At 41.5% G+C, this 20761-nt stretch overlaps 2 protein-coding genes across 4 annotated transcripts in view; both read left to right on the top strand.

The window, feature by feature from the left end:
- sema3bl (sema domain, immunoglobulin domain (Ig), short basic domain, secreted, (semaphorin) 3bl) overlaps positions 1-20761 on the top strand; it is a 96903-nt gene that overhangs the window by 33788 nt on the left and 42354 nt on the right. For all 3 annotated transcript variants that reach the window (XM_084069077.1, XM_084069078.1, XM_084069076.1), the window contains exons 3-4: positions 7665-7727; positions 19409-19528. In XM_084069077.1, coding sequence (XP_083925203.1) covers positions 7665-7727; positions 19409-19528 — 183 coding nt within the window. The remainder of the gene's footprint in view (positions 1-7664; positions 7728-19408; positions 19529-20761) is intronic.
- Positions 977-5756, top strand: LOC311053772 (uncharacterized protein). The gene is made up of 5 exons (XM_084069459.1): positions 977-1102; positions 1546-1669; positions 2809-2937; positions 3419-3501; positions 5527-5756. Exons 3-5 carry the CDS (start codon positions 2868-2870, stop codon positions 5683-5685), a joined length of 312 nt encoding a protein of 103 aa, XP_083925585.1. The 5' UTR covers positions 977-1102; positions 1546-1669; positions 2809-2867; the 3' UTR covers positions 5686-5756.

Raw genomic sequence — 20761 nt, 5'->3', positions numbered from 1 at the left:
CCAGCAAAGACCAGCTTAGCAGCTGGTAAAGTTTGGTTAGATCAGTGGTTCTCAACATGTGGATCGGGACTCCCAGGGGGGTCCCCACGTGATTTGGGGGTGGTCCCCAGATGACAGTGAAGTGACAATTTAAGGACCTTTAAGACCTGTTTAGTACCAAAAAAATCAAAAGTAATCAACAAACTATACTATAAAAACATTGAAAATAGCAGATCTACAAGCTCACAACACCTTCCTTGCGAGGCGTTGTGAGCTTGAAGATCTGCTATTTTCACAATAGTCAAACTAAACTTAAATGCATCAACTCCTACATTCCAAGTGCTTATCAGGGTGGGGGGTCACCAGCTCAAATATGATTATATAAAAATCTAAAATATATAATATAATATAATATTATATTATATTATATATAATATTAAACAAAAAAATCCATCAATTAATTAAAAAAACAGCAGATCTACAAGAGTTGTGAGCTTGCAGATCTGCTATTTTAACTAGTTTGGATCCCGGGGAGACATCTTACCTGCCATTAGACTGTGAAGATTTTCACAGTCTAATGGTCTAATTGCCCCCCCCCCATTCGACGCGTTGTGAGCTTTGTGATCTGTTTTTACAGAGAAGTGGGCCCTTTATGGGCCCTGAGTAGTGTTGCCATATCTGCTTATTATAAGCGACTTTGGGCTTGTTTTTCTGTAAAGTTGCTTGTAAATATTAGTGAAATATTTCACTTATTCTTTTTGAAAATAGCAGATCTACAAGCTCACAATGCGTTGCAAATGCGACGCACTGTGAGCTTGTAGATAAAGCTCTATAAACCTATGTAGATGTCGCTTCTTTTGGGCTTAATTGTTTTCACAGACCTGGCTGCTTATTTCTCTCACAAAATCTGGCAACAATGTCTCAGCTGGCTCGCGACCCTTGAACTTTATGCTCGCGATGCGCGGGGAGAATGAATGCTGTCTCCGTGTCTCGAGTCGAGCTGCCTGCAGCTCTCACTTCATAGAAAGTTAAATCAATTGCGTTGCTTTAGATTCATCAAAAATAATTATAAACCGGCTTCAGAGAAGATAAAAGAAAGAAGAAGAAGCGGCGGACATTTTAGGTGAGTGTTGACACACAGAAATACTATTTATGTAGGCTTTTTAGCCTACTATTACTGACTGTATTTATAAGTGCGTAGGCTGCTGTGTTAGAAGTCAATCACAAGTCATGACCCAACATTGTTTAGTTATTTAATTTGTCTTGATAAAGGGATTATGACAATAATTACAAGAAATTACAGTGGGAATATACAATATCATTTTTAATATAGGCCACTGTCTGTACTGCTTGCCTGTGTGCTGCTCAAAACTAAATTCAGAATCTGGCGTGTGTGTGTGTGTGTGTGTGTGTGTGTGTGTGTGTGTGTGTGTGTCTGCGGCTTTCAGTGATGAAGCTACAGAGTGTTTTAATATCCTGTGAACTCTGAACATTAATGATTCGTCTGTCTGTCTGTCTGTCTGTCTGTCTGTCTGTCTGTCTGTCTGTCTGTCTGTCTGTCTGCAGTGGCCAAAATGAATGGTTTGCAGGCAGCCCTACTAAAACAGAAAAAGGAACCCAAGAAGAGAGAACCATTATGTGTTATGCCCCCCCCCCCCCCCTCCCACAAAGAAAGGAAAACAGTTTGAAGGTAAAGTGATATTGTTTTGTGTAATATTAAAGTAATCATTGCTTCAAACTGTTCAGTAAGAGGGGTCTCCCAGACTCTTCACCTCTTTAGTAAGCCGAAAATGCATTTCCAGGAATACCAAATTTAATCAGAACTCTGGATACAGGATAAATAAGTGCAATTGGAAGTGATGACACAAAGAAGTGGGCATACAACATTGGAACAGGAACACTTAACATTGAAGCTAATGAATAGGTACTCTCTCCTGAAATTGGCAACCCATCTGAAACTGAATTGTCTACTTATTAAAGAGATCGAGAGACCCCTGCTTATTAAGACCGGGAACGCATCTGTGTCATTTTTTTATTTCTTTGGCCATTCAAAAACTTGGCCATTTCTTTGGCCATTCAAAAACAGCAGATCTACAAGCTCATAGCGCGGCACTCGGTGGCACGCTATGAGCTTGTAGATTGCTATTTTTGAAAATCTTTGAATATATATTTTTTAAAGCGAACATTTGTACCTTTATTTTCAAAAAACTTTTAGGATTTAGAGAACATTTTTAGAATCGGCCTCAGGTCTTAATGGGTTAAAGCTGCACTATGTAACTTTCCTCTTCTCCCCCGGATTTGAACCTGGTTTCCTGAGCAAGTGCTTTTACCATTGAGCTAATAGAGCGTGCCAATGACTCGTCACCATGGGGGGCGTGGCATAGTAGCTGCAGACATACTTGAGGGGGGCAATGTTAAGTCAACCTGTTTTATACCCCTCAAAGATGTCCGCCGCTACCAAATGACACTTGTTGACGCCCCCTTCAGGATTTTTGGCACGCTCTATAGAGCCTGCCTGCTTGCTCAGGTGATACATTGAACCTTGACCATCAGATCAAAATTCATGTCAGATCCTGTGTCTAGGTGAGACATGACCTTTGACACTCACACTAAATGTCTCAATAGAAGAGCAGGCGAGACGAACCACCCCAATTGTATAAGTTATATAGTATTATTTGTATTAACATACTCTAACATACAGATTGTATAAGTTATTGTATTAATATACTCTACGATACAGATTGCATAAAATTACATTTTATTCCACTTTAACTTTATAACAAAAAATATCTTGTTTTATCCAAAATATATCACTTGCACTACCTTTAGACTCTGACTCGTCTGAATATGGTGGAGATGCTGTTGTACCCCAAGCTATCCACGACGAAATGTCAAGTACAGTCATACCCAGAAGAAGGCCAAAGAGTTGGAGCTGGACCTACAGCACCTTAAAACTAAGTAAGCAATGACTAATTTTAACGGAACAGTTGCATGAGTTTGCTCTTCTCTTTTTGTATATATCTATATGTTGGTTAATTGTTCTCATGTTCTTTTTTACTTAGATCTTGACCACAAATGTAAAAAAAAAAAACATTATATAGAAAGCATGTTATATGGAGTGGACAGATGCTAGGTTCATTATTAAACTGTTATCCTACTAACGCATACATCAATTCAGTTTTTTTTTTTTTTTTTTTTCCGTACCCTGTTCATGCTTTAAGATGCAACAAATTAGAGATTGCAAAACAGAAACTGGAGGAAGGGCCTCAATATAGCTCTGCAGCAAAGCCTGACATCCCTGCTGCAGATAAGCAAACCAGTGACAGCATAGGTGTGTTTAGACAGTCATACTGTTCTACGGAAAATGGTGACAATGTGTACAATATAAGTACTGTGATACTGCCAAAAGGAGCTTAAATGTGATTCTCTACATTTTCAGTTGCAACTTCCTCCATTTCCTCTTCCCCCGAGTCAGACGATTTGGCATCGACACCTGGGATGTTTGACACCAACGGTGACAAGGTATTGAAGAAACATACTGTGTAGGACAGTGGTTCATAAAAGTGGGGTCCCCAGGGGGTTCCACAGTGTCCCCAGCTAAATAAGAAACAGTTAAGCACAAAAGCACTATTTCAAAAATAGGCAACGGGTCATGATGCATCGTGAGCTTGGGTTAGGTTTTGCTATGTTTTGCTATTTCTGAACTATTTTTGAACAGTTTTGCCTATAGATACACACGGAGGTAGACGGGAACGCCCAGGAACGCCCATTCGATTTTGGCTCGGGGGAAAACACAACGATCTGCCTCATAGAGTTACATCATACACGATCGTTTGGATCACTTTCAGAGCTATTTTATGGACAATAGAAACATTGTCAGCCAAGAAAAAAATCCATCAGAAGGACAGCTGGAACACAATTTGACTGACTTATTTTTAAGATATATGTGACTAAAAAGACCAAACATTGACAATCTATGAGCTCACAGCGCGTCGGAACGCGACGCGTTGTAACTGTGAGCTAGATTGGCAATGTTTGGTTTATGTTCCCCCCAGAATACGTAAACTGGGGTTCATGTGGTTTATCACTGATCAGATTATCCTTATATTTTATTGCATTAGTCAAGTTTCAGCACAAGCACCACCGAGACCGGAGATGTTTCCCTCTTTACATCTCCGTCTGAATACTAAAACACTCGCCCCAAAACACAGTCGCCCCGGGGCAAACCCGCCGGTATTCACCTGGTATTCCTAAACATAACCTCAGTAAAACTATGTCTAACCCTGAACTTATTTCAAACCGTAATACAGATGCAAGAATACAAGAACCGCTGGTCGGTGGAAATGGGGGCGAGCGTGTTTTGGGGCGAGTTTTCTGGTTACCACCCGTCTCCCTCCGTGTTGCCAAACATGTTTACATATGCACAGTGTTTAATCGCCTGGTAGAGACACTATTACAAGATATGATCAATTAAACTTACCATTATATCAAAACCCAACATCCATTAAGTCATCAATAATGTTTATAGTGAATTTGAAGTACAGTTTAGAGACTGTTTTGTGAACGGCACGTACCGACACCATTATCATTTGGCGACATGCATCATTTGATATCATGCAGGATTTACACACTGCTTTAGCTCCGTGTTCATTGCCAGATTAACAATTGTGTTTTCTGTAGGTTTTTAAACGAGGATAGGTTAGGGTTTGGCTTGTTTTGTGTGTAAATCGCTGCATGTTGCGTTTCCAAACTGTAATGGCGTCGATGTCTCCTGTACTAGGAATTCACTAAAACGTGTTCTATAAACATCATTGATGAATGAATGACTTTTGCTTTTTGATATTATGATAAGTTTAATTGATCATATCTATAGAAAATGTAATAGTGTCTCTTACCAGGCGATTAAATCAGATAACCTCGGGCCATTGTGTTGTGTTGGATCCTCTGTTCAGTCAGGACAACATTCCAATCGGACTCTTGTTTAATTTGCTAATGTAACGTTCCTTGTCGAGTGGCAACAAGGTTCTGTGCCTGTGATCTGGCAAGCCATGACGCCTGCTTTTTAAATTGGTATACTTTTACAGCATGTGAGTTTGAAAACCCCACATCCCTCTGTCTATACCAGCTGGGGGAAATGTGTGTTTTCCCCCGAGCACGCCTCCGCCTCCGTAGGTACGGCCCACTGATGATGACACTACGCCGTGTGGATGTATGGCATGCACAAAATAGGGATGCCAGGCGCAAAGGGTTATTTCACTAGTGTTTTACCAGCTAGTATGTAATCCAATGACATTGTACTGTATAATAATTACTTTAACTCTCCCCACCTACAGTATAGACAGTTGTAGAATTCTGTACTAAATCTAATCCAACAATTAACATCTTCTCTATTGGAGGTCCATGGCACCAACTCTTTTCCAAATAGGGTCCACATTTGGAGTAAACTGTTTGAAGTGTGCCTGCTTTTGTCCAAAATGAAAGTCTGGGAAATGTCATGGTAAAATGTGTTTTAATTTCTAAAACATGTCTTGTTTTCTTCTGTTTCAGGTCCACATTGGCTCTGGTGTGTGGCTCCAAAAGGAGATCTGGAAGATGGTGGCAGCAAACACCAAGGACTCCCTGTTCATGAAGGAGCTTGCTGTTGCCATTTGGGGGACAAGAACCCTGAAGACCATGAGCCTTACAGACAAAGAATGCCCCCACTAGCCCCCCAAAAGTTTCTAAAGATTTAAATCTAAATGTGTTAAGTTCATGTTTAATGTTCAAATATGGAGATATGTGGGCTTATTTATTAATAAATTCAAATGATAAAATCTTGTGTCCATCTTTTCCAGTAAATCTAATATATTTTAATGTGTAATGAAACATTTATTATCCAAAGAACCTTTTTTTTCTGAAGAACCATTATAAAACGGTTCTTTACTGAACCAATTGGATCCTCAAAGAACCACTTTAGAAAAGGTTCTTCAGAGAACCATTTTTTTACATGGTTCTTTGAGGAACCAGAAACGGTTCCTCAAAGAACCATTTTTTGATGGTTCTTTAATGCACCTTTAATGGTTCCTTATTGAACCATTCGAATAAATGGTTCTTTAAAGAACCTTAGTGTAAAAGGTTCTTTCTGGAACCAAATATGGTTCTTCTATGGAATCACTCTGAAGAACCATTTTTGGTTCCAGATCGAACCGTTATTTTTCTGTGTGTACCGTGTATTGTCTCTGATATGAACCTCCCTCAGACGGAACAGATGTTTGATATTATATGCTTATTTCGTAACTAATACTAAGAAAGAGGTTATCCTAATCAAGGAACAATGTAATTTCTTTTTTCTCGTGGCGAGCCTGTAGTGTGAAATTCCATTCCATTGTCTGAGGCCAAAATCTCATTTCACGCTTATCTGACGATTCACCTTTGCTCCTCGTTGAGTCGGCGGAACGGAACACATACTGTACGGGGATTTCCACCGTGAAGATCTGTATTGTTGAAAAGAGATTATTGTAAAGGCCAGATTAGCCTTTGTGTTGATGATCTATTGGTTTGGTGAAGAAGAGCTTTCTGTCACCTAACACCGGAGAGCTAATTAAAGATAGGATAGAGCATACATGGGCAACTGGCGGCCCAGGGGCCACATGCGGCCCCCACCTTCACTTAATGCGGCCCGCAGGTTAATATCGGAATACTGATATATTATTGAGTTCAGCTGTTACAATTCCAAACATGCAAACATGACCCGCTTGAATTACTTCAGTCTATATTAGTAGCTTAATGACTATTAAAATCTATTGTCTTTTTTTATGTCCATTGTTTTTGTATTTAAGTTCATAAAGTTAACATAAGTATAACTAAATGCATTTGAAATAAAATAGTAAGAAATAATAATTCCTGATTCCAATTCCAAAATAGCAGATCTACAAGCTCGCCGCACTGCGACGCGTTTTGAGCTTGTAGATCGGCTATTTTTGCGACTTTTGTGTGACATAGAATGGCCCGCCAGTATATGCAACGTGGCCCTCTGGAGTGAGTGTGGAAATATAGTGGCCCTCTCCATCATCAAAGTTGCCCACCCCTGGGATAGAGGCACTGCCAGCATCTGTTGTCGGTGTACAGTTTTTGTTATGCTTGCAGAACTGAGAGTGTACATATTTGCTCATCGCTCGTCTCAAATACATAAAATCCCCTGAGATAAATTTCCTGCTAATTGTTTTTATGGCTTGCTGGGTATTATGTGCAGCTCATAAAGCCTGTGTTGCTTTAATTCCACATTGCCGTGATTAAAAGTGGCTGCTCAGCAATGCTGCCAATATGAAGTCCTTAATCATGTTCATGTCTTTTAACGATTTCAATGCATTTCATTCTCCATCTCTCTCCTCCTCCTCCTCCTGTTCGGTTGCCTCTCTACCATACTGTACATTCTGTCTTTCTTTGTCTCTTCCTCTTTCATTTATTTTCCCCATTGGTTCCGCTGCTGTTTTCTATATGGTGTTTCATTAAAGAATATTGAAACATGACAAGTTATGACTCTTTCTCTTCTCTTTCCCTCTTTGGGGCGACTTTCATTCCTTTTCTTTATTGTCTCTGCTGCTGTTCTCTTTATGTGATATGTTTCACATAATAAAATAGTAAAAACTGACACGTAATGACTATTTTTCTCCCCCCCTCCCCCCATTTTATTTCTGTTTTCACAGATCTACTGGCCACCCTTACCTGGTAACAGAGAGGACTGCGTTCTTAGGGGAAAGGAACGACAGGTTAGTGACTGAGGGCTCAATCATTCGATCATCTTCCTTCGCTCTAAGCCTCTCATTTAAATGACCAAAATGGAAGTAACTAAGCTCTCTGGCTTCTACAATATAGACTTATCATGAACATATTGGTTGTAAAACGATGCTTTATGCTCCTGTAGAAGCCACACGTCTGTCTGTTTGTATGTAATCAATCTAGTGTAATTCACAATGTCATGGAGAAATACTTTACTACCCACAATCCTAATGTGTAGCAGCGTTGTCTCTGATTGGTGGGGCTCATCAGGATGCTGGTTGGCTTGATTCCAGGCTTAAAACTCTTAATACTTCCGACTCCAGCACAGGTGAAAAACATGGTGGCCACTATTGCGCACAATTGCAAGTTTAGATCAGTGGGTTATGTATAGAACTAAATAAGATGTATACTCGCACATCCAAAGCAGCTGGAGGGTTCTCCCTGGAAAAAAGGAGACCCACCTGACTAGACTGCAGTATAAGGGGCGGCAATGGCTCAGGGGTAGAGTGGCCGGGTAGAGTGAACTGGAAACCGCAAGGTTCCCAGTTCGATTCCGGGCTGGGGGTCAGAGTTAGTGTCGAAGTGTCCTTGAGCAAGACACTGAACCCCTAATTGCTCCCGATGAGCAGGTTGGTGCCTTGCATGAATGCACCATTTACTCAAACAAACAGACAGACATTTCAGTCACCTGGTGACTTGATGAAACATATGTCTGTTTCAGTATAGTAGAGTCTATTATATAGTACTAACACGGCCAGATGCAGGAGCTTAATTAAACCACTGGGGTGGCTGAAATTAAAACTAGGCAGTACATTTGTGGTCCACTTCCCACAATGTCCCCATGTGGAATGCTGCCTCTAGCAATCCATGCAGACTGATCTTTACTGTAAGACAGCCTAGTCAGACGGTTTAGTGTTATGTTATGTAGTGCTGACACTTTGGTTTTCCTAGCCTGCAGCAATTTAGCCTCTACACTCTCTCTCACACATACACACACACGCACACGCGCACACACACTCCCTCCCTAGGTACAGTAAATGACTATACAAACTCTTTAATGGGCCAACGAACGAGGGCAGAGGGAGTCTCCTTCCTCTCTAATGAATTCTTCAAGAGAAAAACAAGTGCACGATGTGAGAGCTTAGTCTTAATGATGGTAATGAAGTCTTTAATGTTGTCTATCAGGAAGATGTGATGAAAGCCTTCTTAATGATTAGAGAGAAAGTGAGTGAGAGCACTGACAGGGAAAGAGAGATGGCTTGAGACGAACTGAATGAAGAATATGATGGATGGATGGATTCTTCACTATAGAAGAGTGAAGGAGGAGATTAGAGGGATGAAGAAGTTTTTGACAGCACAGGGAAGGGGGGATGAGAGAGGAGGGAAAAGATTAGAAGGAGGAGAGTGTTGTTGTAATGAAGTGTAACAAAACAACACGAAGGAGGGGACAGAATGTCTTAGAGTTCAACTAATTAATTCAGGATGAGGGAGAAAACAGTGTTTACCCCCAAGACATGGGAAGAGAGAGAGTGAAGGAGATATAAAATGAAGGACAGAGTGAAGGAGATAGAGAATGAAGGAGAGAGAGAGAAGGAAAGAAAGAGAGAGCAAAGGAGATAGAGTGCTGTTGTAAAACATGAGAGGAGATGGAAGTGAAGTCAGTACTTTGATGTGTTGAATCATTAGTTTCACTCCCAAGGGGAAGAGAGGAGCCCTGTGCATAGTAAAATCATCAATGTTAATTAATTTAACTCTGAGAGTCTAAATGGATTAAAGGAGCTACACCATGAATTTAAAAAATAATAATAATATTTGATATCATATTGTTTATGTCCCTCAAACGTTTTTCAAAAGGTTTGAGCCTAAATCAAGCCTCAGATATACTCATTCCAACTAACTTCTCTCTGGCTTATAAAGCACTTTCACCTGCAATACCACATTGTCCTGTTTGGCACGGGGCGCTATTGAGACAGTTTGTATGCATGTCATGTCCTGGTTCTGTGCGGAAAAAGTTAAAAAAAAAAATAAGAAAAAATTTAAAAAAAATGAAAAATGAAGAAAAAAAAAAAAATTTTTTTTGGATTTTTTTTTTTTGGTTAGAACTGAAAAACGGGAGGAATTGTTCCCAGACGTGACGTAGGGTGGGGGAACAAATCTGACGGACTGTTTTCAGACCAATTTACATGAAAACCACAGATAGCCTATGAAAGCCTGCATGCTCGAAGTCGGGTATTTGTTGGAACAGAAGAGAGGTGTGGGAGACCAAAAACACACAAAAATGAAGAAAAAGTTAAAATTCATGGTGTAGACCCTTTAAGGATTTTACTCTGTGGCTTTAGTGGCCCTTAGACTTTATCAAACAGCGCTAATTACTGTGTACGAACGCACGCTCACGCACGCACGCACGCACGCACGCACGCACGCACGCACGCACGCACGCACGCACGCACGCACGCACGCACGCACGCACGCACGCACGCACGCACGCACGCACGCACACACACACACACACACACACACACACACACACACAGACACAGACACAGACACACACACACACACACACACACAGTGAATAGACTACAGGAGTTCTAACAGTAGGGTATCTGTTCCACTGCTCTCAGTGACGAGACGACTAATGGTCAGACTGCCCACCGCATCTGGTATGGTTTAGAGTGTGTGTGTGTGTGTGTGTGTGTGTGTGTGTCCATCCTCACTGTTTGAAGTGGCAGGTGAGCTGTAGGTATCTGGTATCAGTTTTATTGAGTGTTTCCTCTTGATGTCCCCCACAGAGCTAGGTGTGTGTGGACGTGTTTGTGTTAAGCCAAAGCACATACGTGTGTGTGTGTGTGTGTGTGTGTGTGTGTGTGTGTGTGTGTGTGTGTGTGTGAGAGCGTGTGTACACCATTCCATAGGGGAGAGGAGCAGTCAGAATGTATTATAGGACAGCTCTTAAAACAGCCACTCTGTAACTCTATCTAACATGTGCCAAAGGACCTATAAAGAGAGAGAGAGTTTGGTTGGTGTGTGTGTGCGTATGTTGTGTGTTTGGGTTATAGATAAAGAGGTTTGTCTGCTTGCATTAAGCTGCACAGCTATCTTTGTGCATTCCTGCACGTCTTGTGTGTTATATACTGTCTGCATGGGGCTTAAGTCACATTATGGATAGATCACTGTTGTATCCTCTATTGTGTACCAAAAAGTTTGATATGCGCACACACACACACACACACACAGACACAGACACAGACACAGACACACACACACACACACACACACACACACACACACACACACACACACACACACACACACACACACACACACACACACACACACACACACACACACACACACACACACACACACACACTCATGCATTTACAAAGTCACACACACTCATGCATTTACGAAGTCACAATCACGCAGACACATTAATGCATAATGCATGCTTACACACACACACACACACACACACACACACACACACACACACACACACACACACACACACACACACACACACACACACACACACACACACACACACACCTTTCATCATACCACTGTTTGTTCTGTCTGTGTGACAGATGTAACCTTGCTGGAGAAAAGCAGTCCAGGTCAAATGGAAAGCTTACATTGTACTTATATTGTGTTGGTTCACACATGGAAAACATTGCACGGTTTATTGTCCAGTATTTTACAGATGGACAGCGAGCGAGAGACAGAGCAGAGAGGATGATGGAGAGAGAAAGAGTGAGAGCAGAAAAGAGAGAGAGAAGATGGAGATGAGAGAGGGGCAAAGGGGAAGTGAGACAGATGGATTTAGTGAACAGACTAATGATTCAACATGTGAATGTACTGTACCACTGAGAGAGCAAGATAAGACACATACATACAGGTCAGTACACACGCACACACATCTTACCATCATAAATATTCTTTTTATTAAAAAATGCCACTTTCACTTAACCTTCTGGTCCAGCCTAACCCTAACCTGAAACCAAAATATATAATGTAAAAGTGTTCATTTGACTCTTCAGAGTGTAAAAAGGAAAAAGGTTTTGAGGGAGTTTGTTGTATAACCCTAACTTAACCACAACCTAACTGTAACCCCAAAATCCCTATTCCTTACGCTAAAAACACAAATCACCCTAGCCCACATCTTAACCCCACCTGAATCGTTTTCTAATCTCAAGCTCTAAAAAAAAAAAGAAATGTGTCCTACTTTTACTATATACTGTACTTGTGTGAACTTTTGGGACCCACAAAGATATTAAATCAAGCCGCACACGCGCACACACACGCACGCACGCACGCACGCACGCACGCACGCACGCACGCACGCACGCACGCACGCACGCACACACACACACACACACACACACACACACACACACACACACACACACACACACACACACACACACACACACACACACACACACACACACACACACACACACACACACACACACACACACACACACACACACACAGTACAAACAAACTTGCACGCACTCACGCATACAGGCACGTATACACACATCAACCCCCTGTTTAAACGTGAAAAAACAAGTACTTTAAGAGGTTGAAATACAGCATGTTCCATTTGGCAAACACATCACTATCCAGATGGCTTACAGTATGAACACTGCATTTCTGTTCCTGTCTCTAGAACCCCTGATAATTCCAACCTCAGACCCCCACTGGGGCGCCGGTCCATCTCACAACGCAACCACCAGGCAGTTAAACCTATGAATGTACAGTACAACTACAGTATTTGGCAAGCATGCATGTCCAGATTGTCATTGCATTACAGAAATACAATTTGTGTCCCATACTCTGCTCTGTGGAGCAACGTGTCCTTTATAGATATTCAAAATTTGTTCCATATTTATAATGAGAAAAATCCACCATATGAGATCAAAGACCTCACAGAGACATGTGTGGTCATTCCTCCTGGCTATGTGCTCCTCTGCTGGTGTGCACAGAGGGAATTCAACCAAATGTTGATCAGTGCACTGGAAAACGCAGAGTGTTCATTTAAATCTGAGAGTGTTCAAATGGACCCGAAAGGATCCATTTGAACACATTTTTAAATGAAGACCCTGGATTTTATTATGATCCCAGCTTACTGAAGTATAGTTTTCAGTTTGATGTGGTTTATTTGGTCAGTCATTTTATGTGCGTGTCAGTCAGTCAGTCATCAGCACAGGAAGAAAGTGATTCAAAATGTCAAGATGATGACAAAACCATTGATGAAAAACAAATGAGTGGTTTTGTATGAGTCAGAAGAAGGAAACACTGTAATGCCACTTATGAAAACTTCTCAACTCGACTCAAACAAAAGGAATTACTTTGGCATTGTAACAAGTCATTGTCTGGAGTTGTTTTTCTCTTCTGAAAATCATATTTGACTGGTTAAATACTTACAGTGGCTGGTGAATTTTGGAATCTGTCAGAATGAATGTTATTTTGCTGATATCGCTGTGCATTTCCACTTTCCTGAAATTAGCAGTGTTGGGTAAGTTGCACTGTAGTACTGTAGTTACAATAGTAGTAACTGCTCTCAAAAAGTAACTTAGTTACTTATTTACTGGCACTGCATTATAAAAATGGTTACTATTTACCAATGAGTTACTTTTGCATATTATTATTATACTTATATCTATTGTAGCACGCTCTTATGAAAACTAGTATATATATGAATCATGTATCCAACAACCATAGACTGGAGTAGTTTATATTTTTGATACTGTGCAGAATGCAGAAAAAGGTACGAATTGAGGGGAGGTCACAGACGGAGTTAGTGTAGTTTTGTTTTTTGTAAATTTTGGTAACTATAACAGCGTTATTGAATTGGAAGTGGTAATAAGTTACGTTACTAGTTACCGCAAATAGTAGTTGCGTTACAGTAACATTGTTAGTTAGTCCCAGCACTGGTAATTTTCAACTAAAACTGTAAAAGAACTCTTCTATTCCTATTCCTGTCCTCTGCATTTTCCTTGCAGTGATCGAGGAAGATGTAAAGGACAGGAATAGATGCAAACAGATGATCTTCTGTGGTGACCCCTAAAGGGAATTAGCTGAAAGAAGAAGACTTTAAAATAGCTCTGTTTCACCCTTGCATGTAATGCAAATAATTGTCCACGGTAGTTTAGTTTAGTTTATATAGCACATTGTTATGAAAAAAAATAGAAACGATAGACATCAAAGAAAACAAATAGCTGTGCAAGGAAAGGAAGAAGCCGGCAGTCTTATTTGGAATCCTTTCCTTAATGGAAGAGGTCATTAAATAACTTAGATTAAAAAATCAATAAGAGCCATACAAAATATCCTGTAGGATAATACCAGAATCAGAATCAGAATCAGGTTTATTGTCACATCACAGGTTTACAAGGTAAAAAAGTGGGTGAAATTCGTTTTTGAAATTTGTTTTTTACACTGATATAAACCCAATGTTAGTTTATTGTCCTTGTTATGTTTTCAGCTCTCTCAGGTAATCGATAATGAGTACTTTATGGGAGTTTTCACTTGGACAAAAAGGAGGGCTAAACAATTAGCAAGGTACTGCTCAATATCAGCTATTATAGGAAGCCGCTCAATTTGGAGGAGGCGTTGTTTTCTTTACCCATGATTGTTGTCAGCTGTGTTTGACAAGTATGCCAACATATTTTTGTATGTAACAATGCTCTGCCTTACATGCACTTTGTAACTGGCTGTTTTCCCTTTATCTGACTGCACTGGCAGTGTTTATGTCCTTTGTACATCTTGTACTTCTGTTTATGTAGACATAAATAAATATTTCAAGTGTGTGTGTGTGTGTGTGTGTGTGTGTGTGTGTGTGTGTGTGTGTGTGTGTGTGTGTGTGTGTGTGTGTGTGTGTGTGTGTGTGTGTGTGTGTGTGTGTGTGTGTGTGCGCACGCGCGCAAGTGTGAGTGTGCATGTATTGTACATGTGTGTCCATCCAGCTCTGTGTGTTGATGGCTGTGTGTATTTCGATGTGCGTTTATCTGTGTCAGGTGGTGTAGAGTATGTGTATTAGTGTAATGTGCAATGTGTAACTGGGTCAACTGTGTGCATATGTGTATGTGTATACGCATATGTATGCATATTTGTTAACTGCGTCTACAGCACATTTTGTTTGTGTGTCTTTGGGATGTGATGTAGTATGCGCACTACGCGCGTCTCTGTATCCGTGAGCCAGTGCATGTATGTGTGCATGATATGTGCGTCTCTGTGTGTGTTTCTGAACGTGCTCGCTCTTCACTGATGGTCCTGGCTTCCTGTTAGTGTTATAGAATGTGAGTGCTCTCCAGTGACCGTCCTGTGTTTATACTGGAACCTGTTCTCCCCCCCTGTCCTCCCCCCTGGCTGCAGCTAGTTCACACTCAATATTTGGACATGCCACTTTTCAGAGGCAGCTGCACTATAGCTCCGCAATCCAGTCCAAATTAACTAGCTATAGGGAGGTCTTCTATGCTAGAGGGATTACGCAATGTGGAGCATATCATACAGGCATCGTCATAAATAGAATTGTCAATATCTAACGTCACTCTTTGCACAGTGGTTTAACTACATTAACCTTAGCATCCATAGTCTGCAGCGGACATTCAGTAACGCATTGTGAGCATGTAGATCGGCTATTTTTTGACGAAGAGATTTGGTATAGAGCGTGAAAAGGACCGGACCGAATCTAGAGCCCTGGGGGCACCCCAATCAATGAAGTATATAGCGTTTAATTGGTTAAAACGACGAAGATTAAATGAATAAAAACTCCAGATTAAAACTAAATAAATTGAAATGATAGATTATTATTCAATTGCTTTCTACCCCACAGGTGTCCATGGAACAGACATGCTTAATGGTTCTTAATTGTTCTGACCCTGGCTACTTATAAATGTCCCTCCCATGAAAGTCCCTCTGCCTGGCTGACCAGATGATGAAGACTCCTCCTTGAGATCTCCAACTCCCTGAGAGTAGAGGCGTGGTATAGAAACACTTTTGTTTGGTTTAATGGAACTGCTCTGTCATCAACCCTCTTCAGCTTAGACCACACAGATGTCTATGGCTGTAACCAAAGTGGAACAGAAACATTATAGAGACAAATTAGATCTCTGAAGGTTTCTCCCGGAGTGTAGAAACATAGTTTCTCTCTAACTGACCCTGTGTTGGACCACACAGAACCATGAAAATACGCACTAACTAGTCAAAGGACGGGGCACACTAGGTAGGATAATGTGTTCCACTGTACGCATTACACTCTCCCAGTGAAACTCCTCACTGTCGGGTGAAAATAAAGGGCTGGTGATTTAAAGGGGTACTTCACTTTAAAACACTTCTGGGGTAATTTTTTACATCTACTCTGGCTTTTGTGTGCACCCCAGACAGTTTTTATTGTTGTTGGATTGAATTATTTAGATATTTGTCTCCACCAGGCCGAAGGCGTGACCGAGACTATATTTTAGCCCCTGTCCGTCCGTCCGGCCGTGTACAGCTAATCTCCGGCACTGTTGAAACTGTGCAAGCACACTCCCTGGAGGCCAGAGCAGAACCCCAAATGTTTCGCTTCTGCCTGTTCTAGCACCACATTTATTTATATTACTCCTACAAATTTTGTCCAAACATCACGCCAATCGGTAAATATTATCTCTATAGTCATGTGATCAAGACGGATCTGTCCGATTATTCATATTCCATCCTGATTGGCTAAGATTGGCTTCCAAAGTTTGCAGGAGTGGCCTATTTTGAACAAAATGCCTCAAATCATGAATGCAGCGTCCAATTGCTGTGAGACATTGCTGGCCCACAATAAGCAACCTGCCCTGGCGGAGACCTGTGTTCCGATGAGCAATTTTTTGTAGTTGATATCATACACGTCCCCCTCCTTATAAGCCCATTGAACTTGAAATCATGTTAGACTCATTGAAAACACAGACGGTGACTGATATTGTCCTTCTAATGTGTTTTTTCAATTACTTTTTTTCTCCATTTATTTTATTTTATTTTATTTTTCAAAAGGGTAATAAAAAGAAAAAAACGAAATGAAAAAAAACACAGCTCCCTTATGCATTTTGAAATTGGCATACTTATTAAATTGGGAAACAGAGGCACATTTCTACTGCCTTTCTCTGAGACCGTTTTCTATCCTTTGTCAGCCCACATACACCTCTAAAGGGATGCCTTTAGACAGACCAGAAATAGACCTTAGAGGACGATATTTATTTTCTGAGAGCTCACCAGACCACACAAAGGTCTAACAGGTTCTCCCGGAGTAGGGTAGGCGCCGTTATAAAACATAGCGCCTGTAAGGCCTTCTCGCTGCCAAGAGCTCTTATATTCTTCCACACAAAGCTTTCTGTGCCTATTAGCCGAGAGTAGCGTGATAACAGAAACCTAGTGGGGAACCAATTCCTATGCTCAGAGCTCGCCCTCTGTACGCTAATATCTGCCAGATCACGTAGAAGTTAGTCTCAACACTCCCAGCGATGTCTGTATTAGGATAGTAGACAATAAAGGCTACGGGACCTTTTAGTCAAGCTTCAGCTACCCAATGAAGTCATTCAACTGCTAATTTATTACAGAACATCAGCAGAGAAACACCACATCAGAGTCCAAGACATAATTCAATGTTTTTAAAATAGTTCTGCCAAAACTGTTAATGTTGTGAGTTCTCTCAGATCCCTTCCCTCCACCAACAGAAACATGCGCTTGTATTACAAACCCCATTTTTAATTGATGTAATCTGAGTGATTAATAAATTATTTAGCTCTGAGTGTCACTTTCAAGATTATTTTGAAAGGATTTTAATTATGTCTGGTTTGGGAGACAGGAAAGAGAGAGGGGAGATCACACGTGAAACAGGTCTTGAGAAACATTTTGAACCCTTGGCACTGTGTGAATACTTGATATACAGTACTATCACTAACTGGCTGAGTCGCCAGGCTGTTCGACAACACGTTTAATATAAATCATTAGTTTATCAGATGTGGTTATGTTTGGCTAGTGAAATGAACCCACGGGGAAGAGTAATATATTTAACTGAAGCGTTTGTCTTCGACCAGTCCCATGGTTTAGAGAGCGGCGCTCACTCTCCATTCACGTTCAAAAGCACTTCAGGAAACAATCAACAATGGTTAAGTGGCCAGCTGTCACTCTGACTGAGACCACAGGCCACACACACACACACACACACACACACACACACACACACACACACACACACACACACACACACACACACACACACACACACACACACACAGGCACGGGCGCCTGCATTCATGCATGCACAAATATAAATCATAAAAATTGTATTCATGCATGCACCCGCACACACAACAAATACCACCAATACTTTCTTGAATATATTAGTTTGACCGTGTCACCTTAAGTCAGTGACACTTAAACAAATCTCTTTATAATCTTGAATGCTGTGACACCCCTGTACAGTTAAATCCAGGAAACAGGATGTGCTCATGCCCTTTACTTCCTCGATACTTCCTGTAAGCTCTTACAGAGTCAGTCAGTCAGACAGACATGTCTTGACAGTCCCTGCTTTGGGTCTCGTCTTTATCATTATATTCTGTCTCTATTGGTCTTTGAACTTCAGTCTGTTTCTCATAGCCTGTCCTTATCTTTTGACTCTGCTCCTTGAGACGTTAACATGTCTCTTGCTATGTCTACATTTTCTCTATCATAGCTCTGTTTTTATATCTGTCTGCCTCTTTCTCTCTGTCTGTCTCCCTATTTTCTCTTCCTTTTATTATTGTATTTTATTATTTAGTAATTCCATTCTCTCTCGCTCTGACCAGTCGTCTCTCACGTCCAGTCATTGCTGTGGGAAACTTGAATTTATTTTAACTTTATCAGTGGTTTCCCAGATAAAACTCATTCTACAGTGCCAAAACTTTACTCTTAGGCAACTCAATTGAAATTTGACTCATTTGGACACCACCTCCAGTGCAATTTATTGCAATTGATTTAACCAGGGGTCTTTTGACTCAAATGTCAAAAAATGCATTTTACATAAAGTCTTTTGGGGCAATAATGTCAGGTTAAAGTGTTCGGCAATACTGGAGATATGTGGTTCTTCCACGACAGTGGAGTTACTGTGTTTTCATCTATCTATTAAAGCTCTTTTCCTTGGCTTTCATCACTGACATGTGGGATCAATAACCCTTTTTAAGAAATTGTTTTCTTGTTCTGTTCAGAAAATCCCTCAAGCCACGTTATCAGGGCTTGGATGACAGTTACTGTTGCAGTGTGTGTTTTGATTTATTTATGTATTTATCCACATGTGTGTGTGTGTGTGGGCGCGCATGTGCATGTGTCTGCATGTGCGTGTGTGTTTCACTGACCACTGATGTTTGTTGACATTGTGCACATGTTTCTGCTGTTACCTGAAAGCCATTAGTTTTCCACTTCAGTTAAAATTCTATGTGGTCTTTTATATGCAGAGTAAATCGCATGACTGTAAGCCACATGAAACTCATTCAAAACACATGCATCAAGTGGAAAATAAGAAATTCTTAATCAGAACCTCAAAGCATTGCTTTAGGAGACAGAACTTATGTGACACGCACCTGAAAGATGAAGCGATCTATAATGTCAGTACAGTCTGTGTATTTGTGAGTACATTGATGTGTGTTTGTGTTTCCCCTCACAGACGGAGTGTGCAAACTTTGTGCGTCTGCTGCAGCCGTACAACCGCACCCACCTGCTGGCCTGTGGGACCGGGGCCTTTCAGCCCATGTGTGCCCACATCTATGTTGGCCACAGAGGAGAGGTAAGGTCATATACCTCCTGTATACACACACACACACACACACACACACACACACACACACACACACACACACACACACACACACACACACACACACACACACACACACACACACACACACACACACACACACACACACACACACACCTTTTCACTTAACCACATGAACCCTGGCGTCCCTATTCTGGGGGAAACATTCCACAAAAATAGCAGATCGACAAGGTCACAACGCAGCGTCACATTGTGAGCACCAGAGATTTGCTGTAGAGGGAAAATAGGGGACCAAGTATAGACCCCTGGGGGACCCTGCCTTTGTCAATAAAGTATAGAGGGCTGGTCTTGGGGACTCTGTGACGTACTCTCTACCGTATTCAGTATCATGTGAGGTATCGAATAAACCTTGGATGAGCTACCAGGACACTGTACTGGAAACAATGGATTGGAGATATTCTCTCAGTTTTGGTCTGGCTCTATGCTCAGCTCACTACAGTTCAGTTCAGAGAGATGTCCCCCACACACAGCTGCATGGTGTGGCCCTGCAACACGAGGACTGTACAGCGACTCGGCTGCACCATCAGGCCCTCTGCAAAAGTGTTTCGCAAACAGTTTCATGTCAACGACACCCAAATTTATGTATTTGGCTGCAGACCCCCATTTGAAAAGACTTTGAGCCCCCATAAGATTAGTCGAGATGTATCAACATATTTCAAATATCGCAAGCTAACAACGCATCGATCTGCAAGCTCACGATCCGACACGTTGTGAGTTTGTAGATGGGCTATTTTCAAATAGCCAAAAACGTAAATAGGGTTTACGTGTTCAAGCGATTCCTCAAACCAGTGCTCCACATACTTTCAACTGCGTGGTGAGGCTCTGAGCGCAGCCACTCAGCTCAGTGGGACCCACCGTGGAGTCATGCTTGGAGCCGCTTTAATAGAGCATTTAGAATAGAGGGAATGAAAGGGGCCATTTAAAGCAGGCTGAGGGCCAGCTCTTTCACCACAGTCCTCCAGAGCTCAGCCCAGTGTACTGCCCAGCAGGAGGGGGTCAAGCTGGGCATGAGGACCGAGGAGAGCTGCCTAGCAGGAGGAGCTGGAGGGTAAAGACGACAGAGAGGTGGGAGAATGCCAACTGTTGAGTGGAAGGGACGCTGTGTGTGCATTCGTGTGTGTGTGTGTGCGTGTGTGTGTGTGTGTGTGCGTGTGCGTGTGTGCGCGCGCACGTGCGTGTATT

This window comes from Gymnoscopelus microlampas (genome assembly GCF_963454915.1).
Source record: "Gymnoscopelus microlampas genome assembly, chromosome: 10".
Classification (NCBI taxonomy): Eukaryota; Metazoa; Chordata; class Actinopteri; order Myctophiformes; family Myctophidae; genus Gymnoscopelus; species Gymnoscopelus microlampas.
This window is presented reverse-complemented; position numbering and strand designations above follow the sequence as displayed.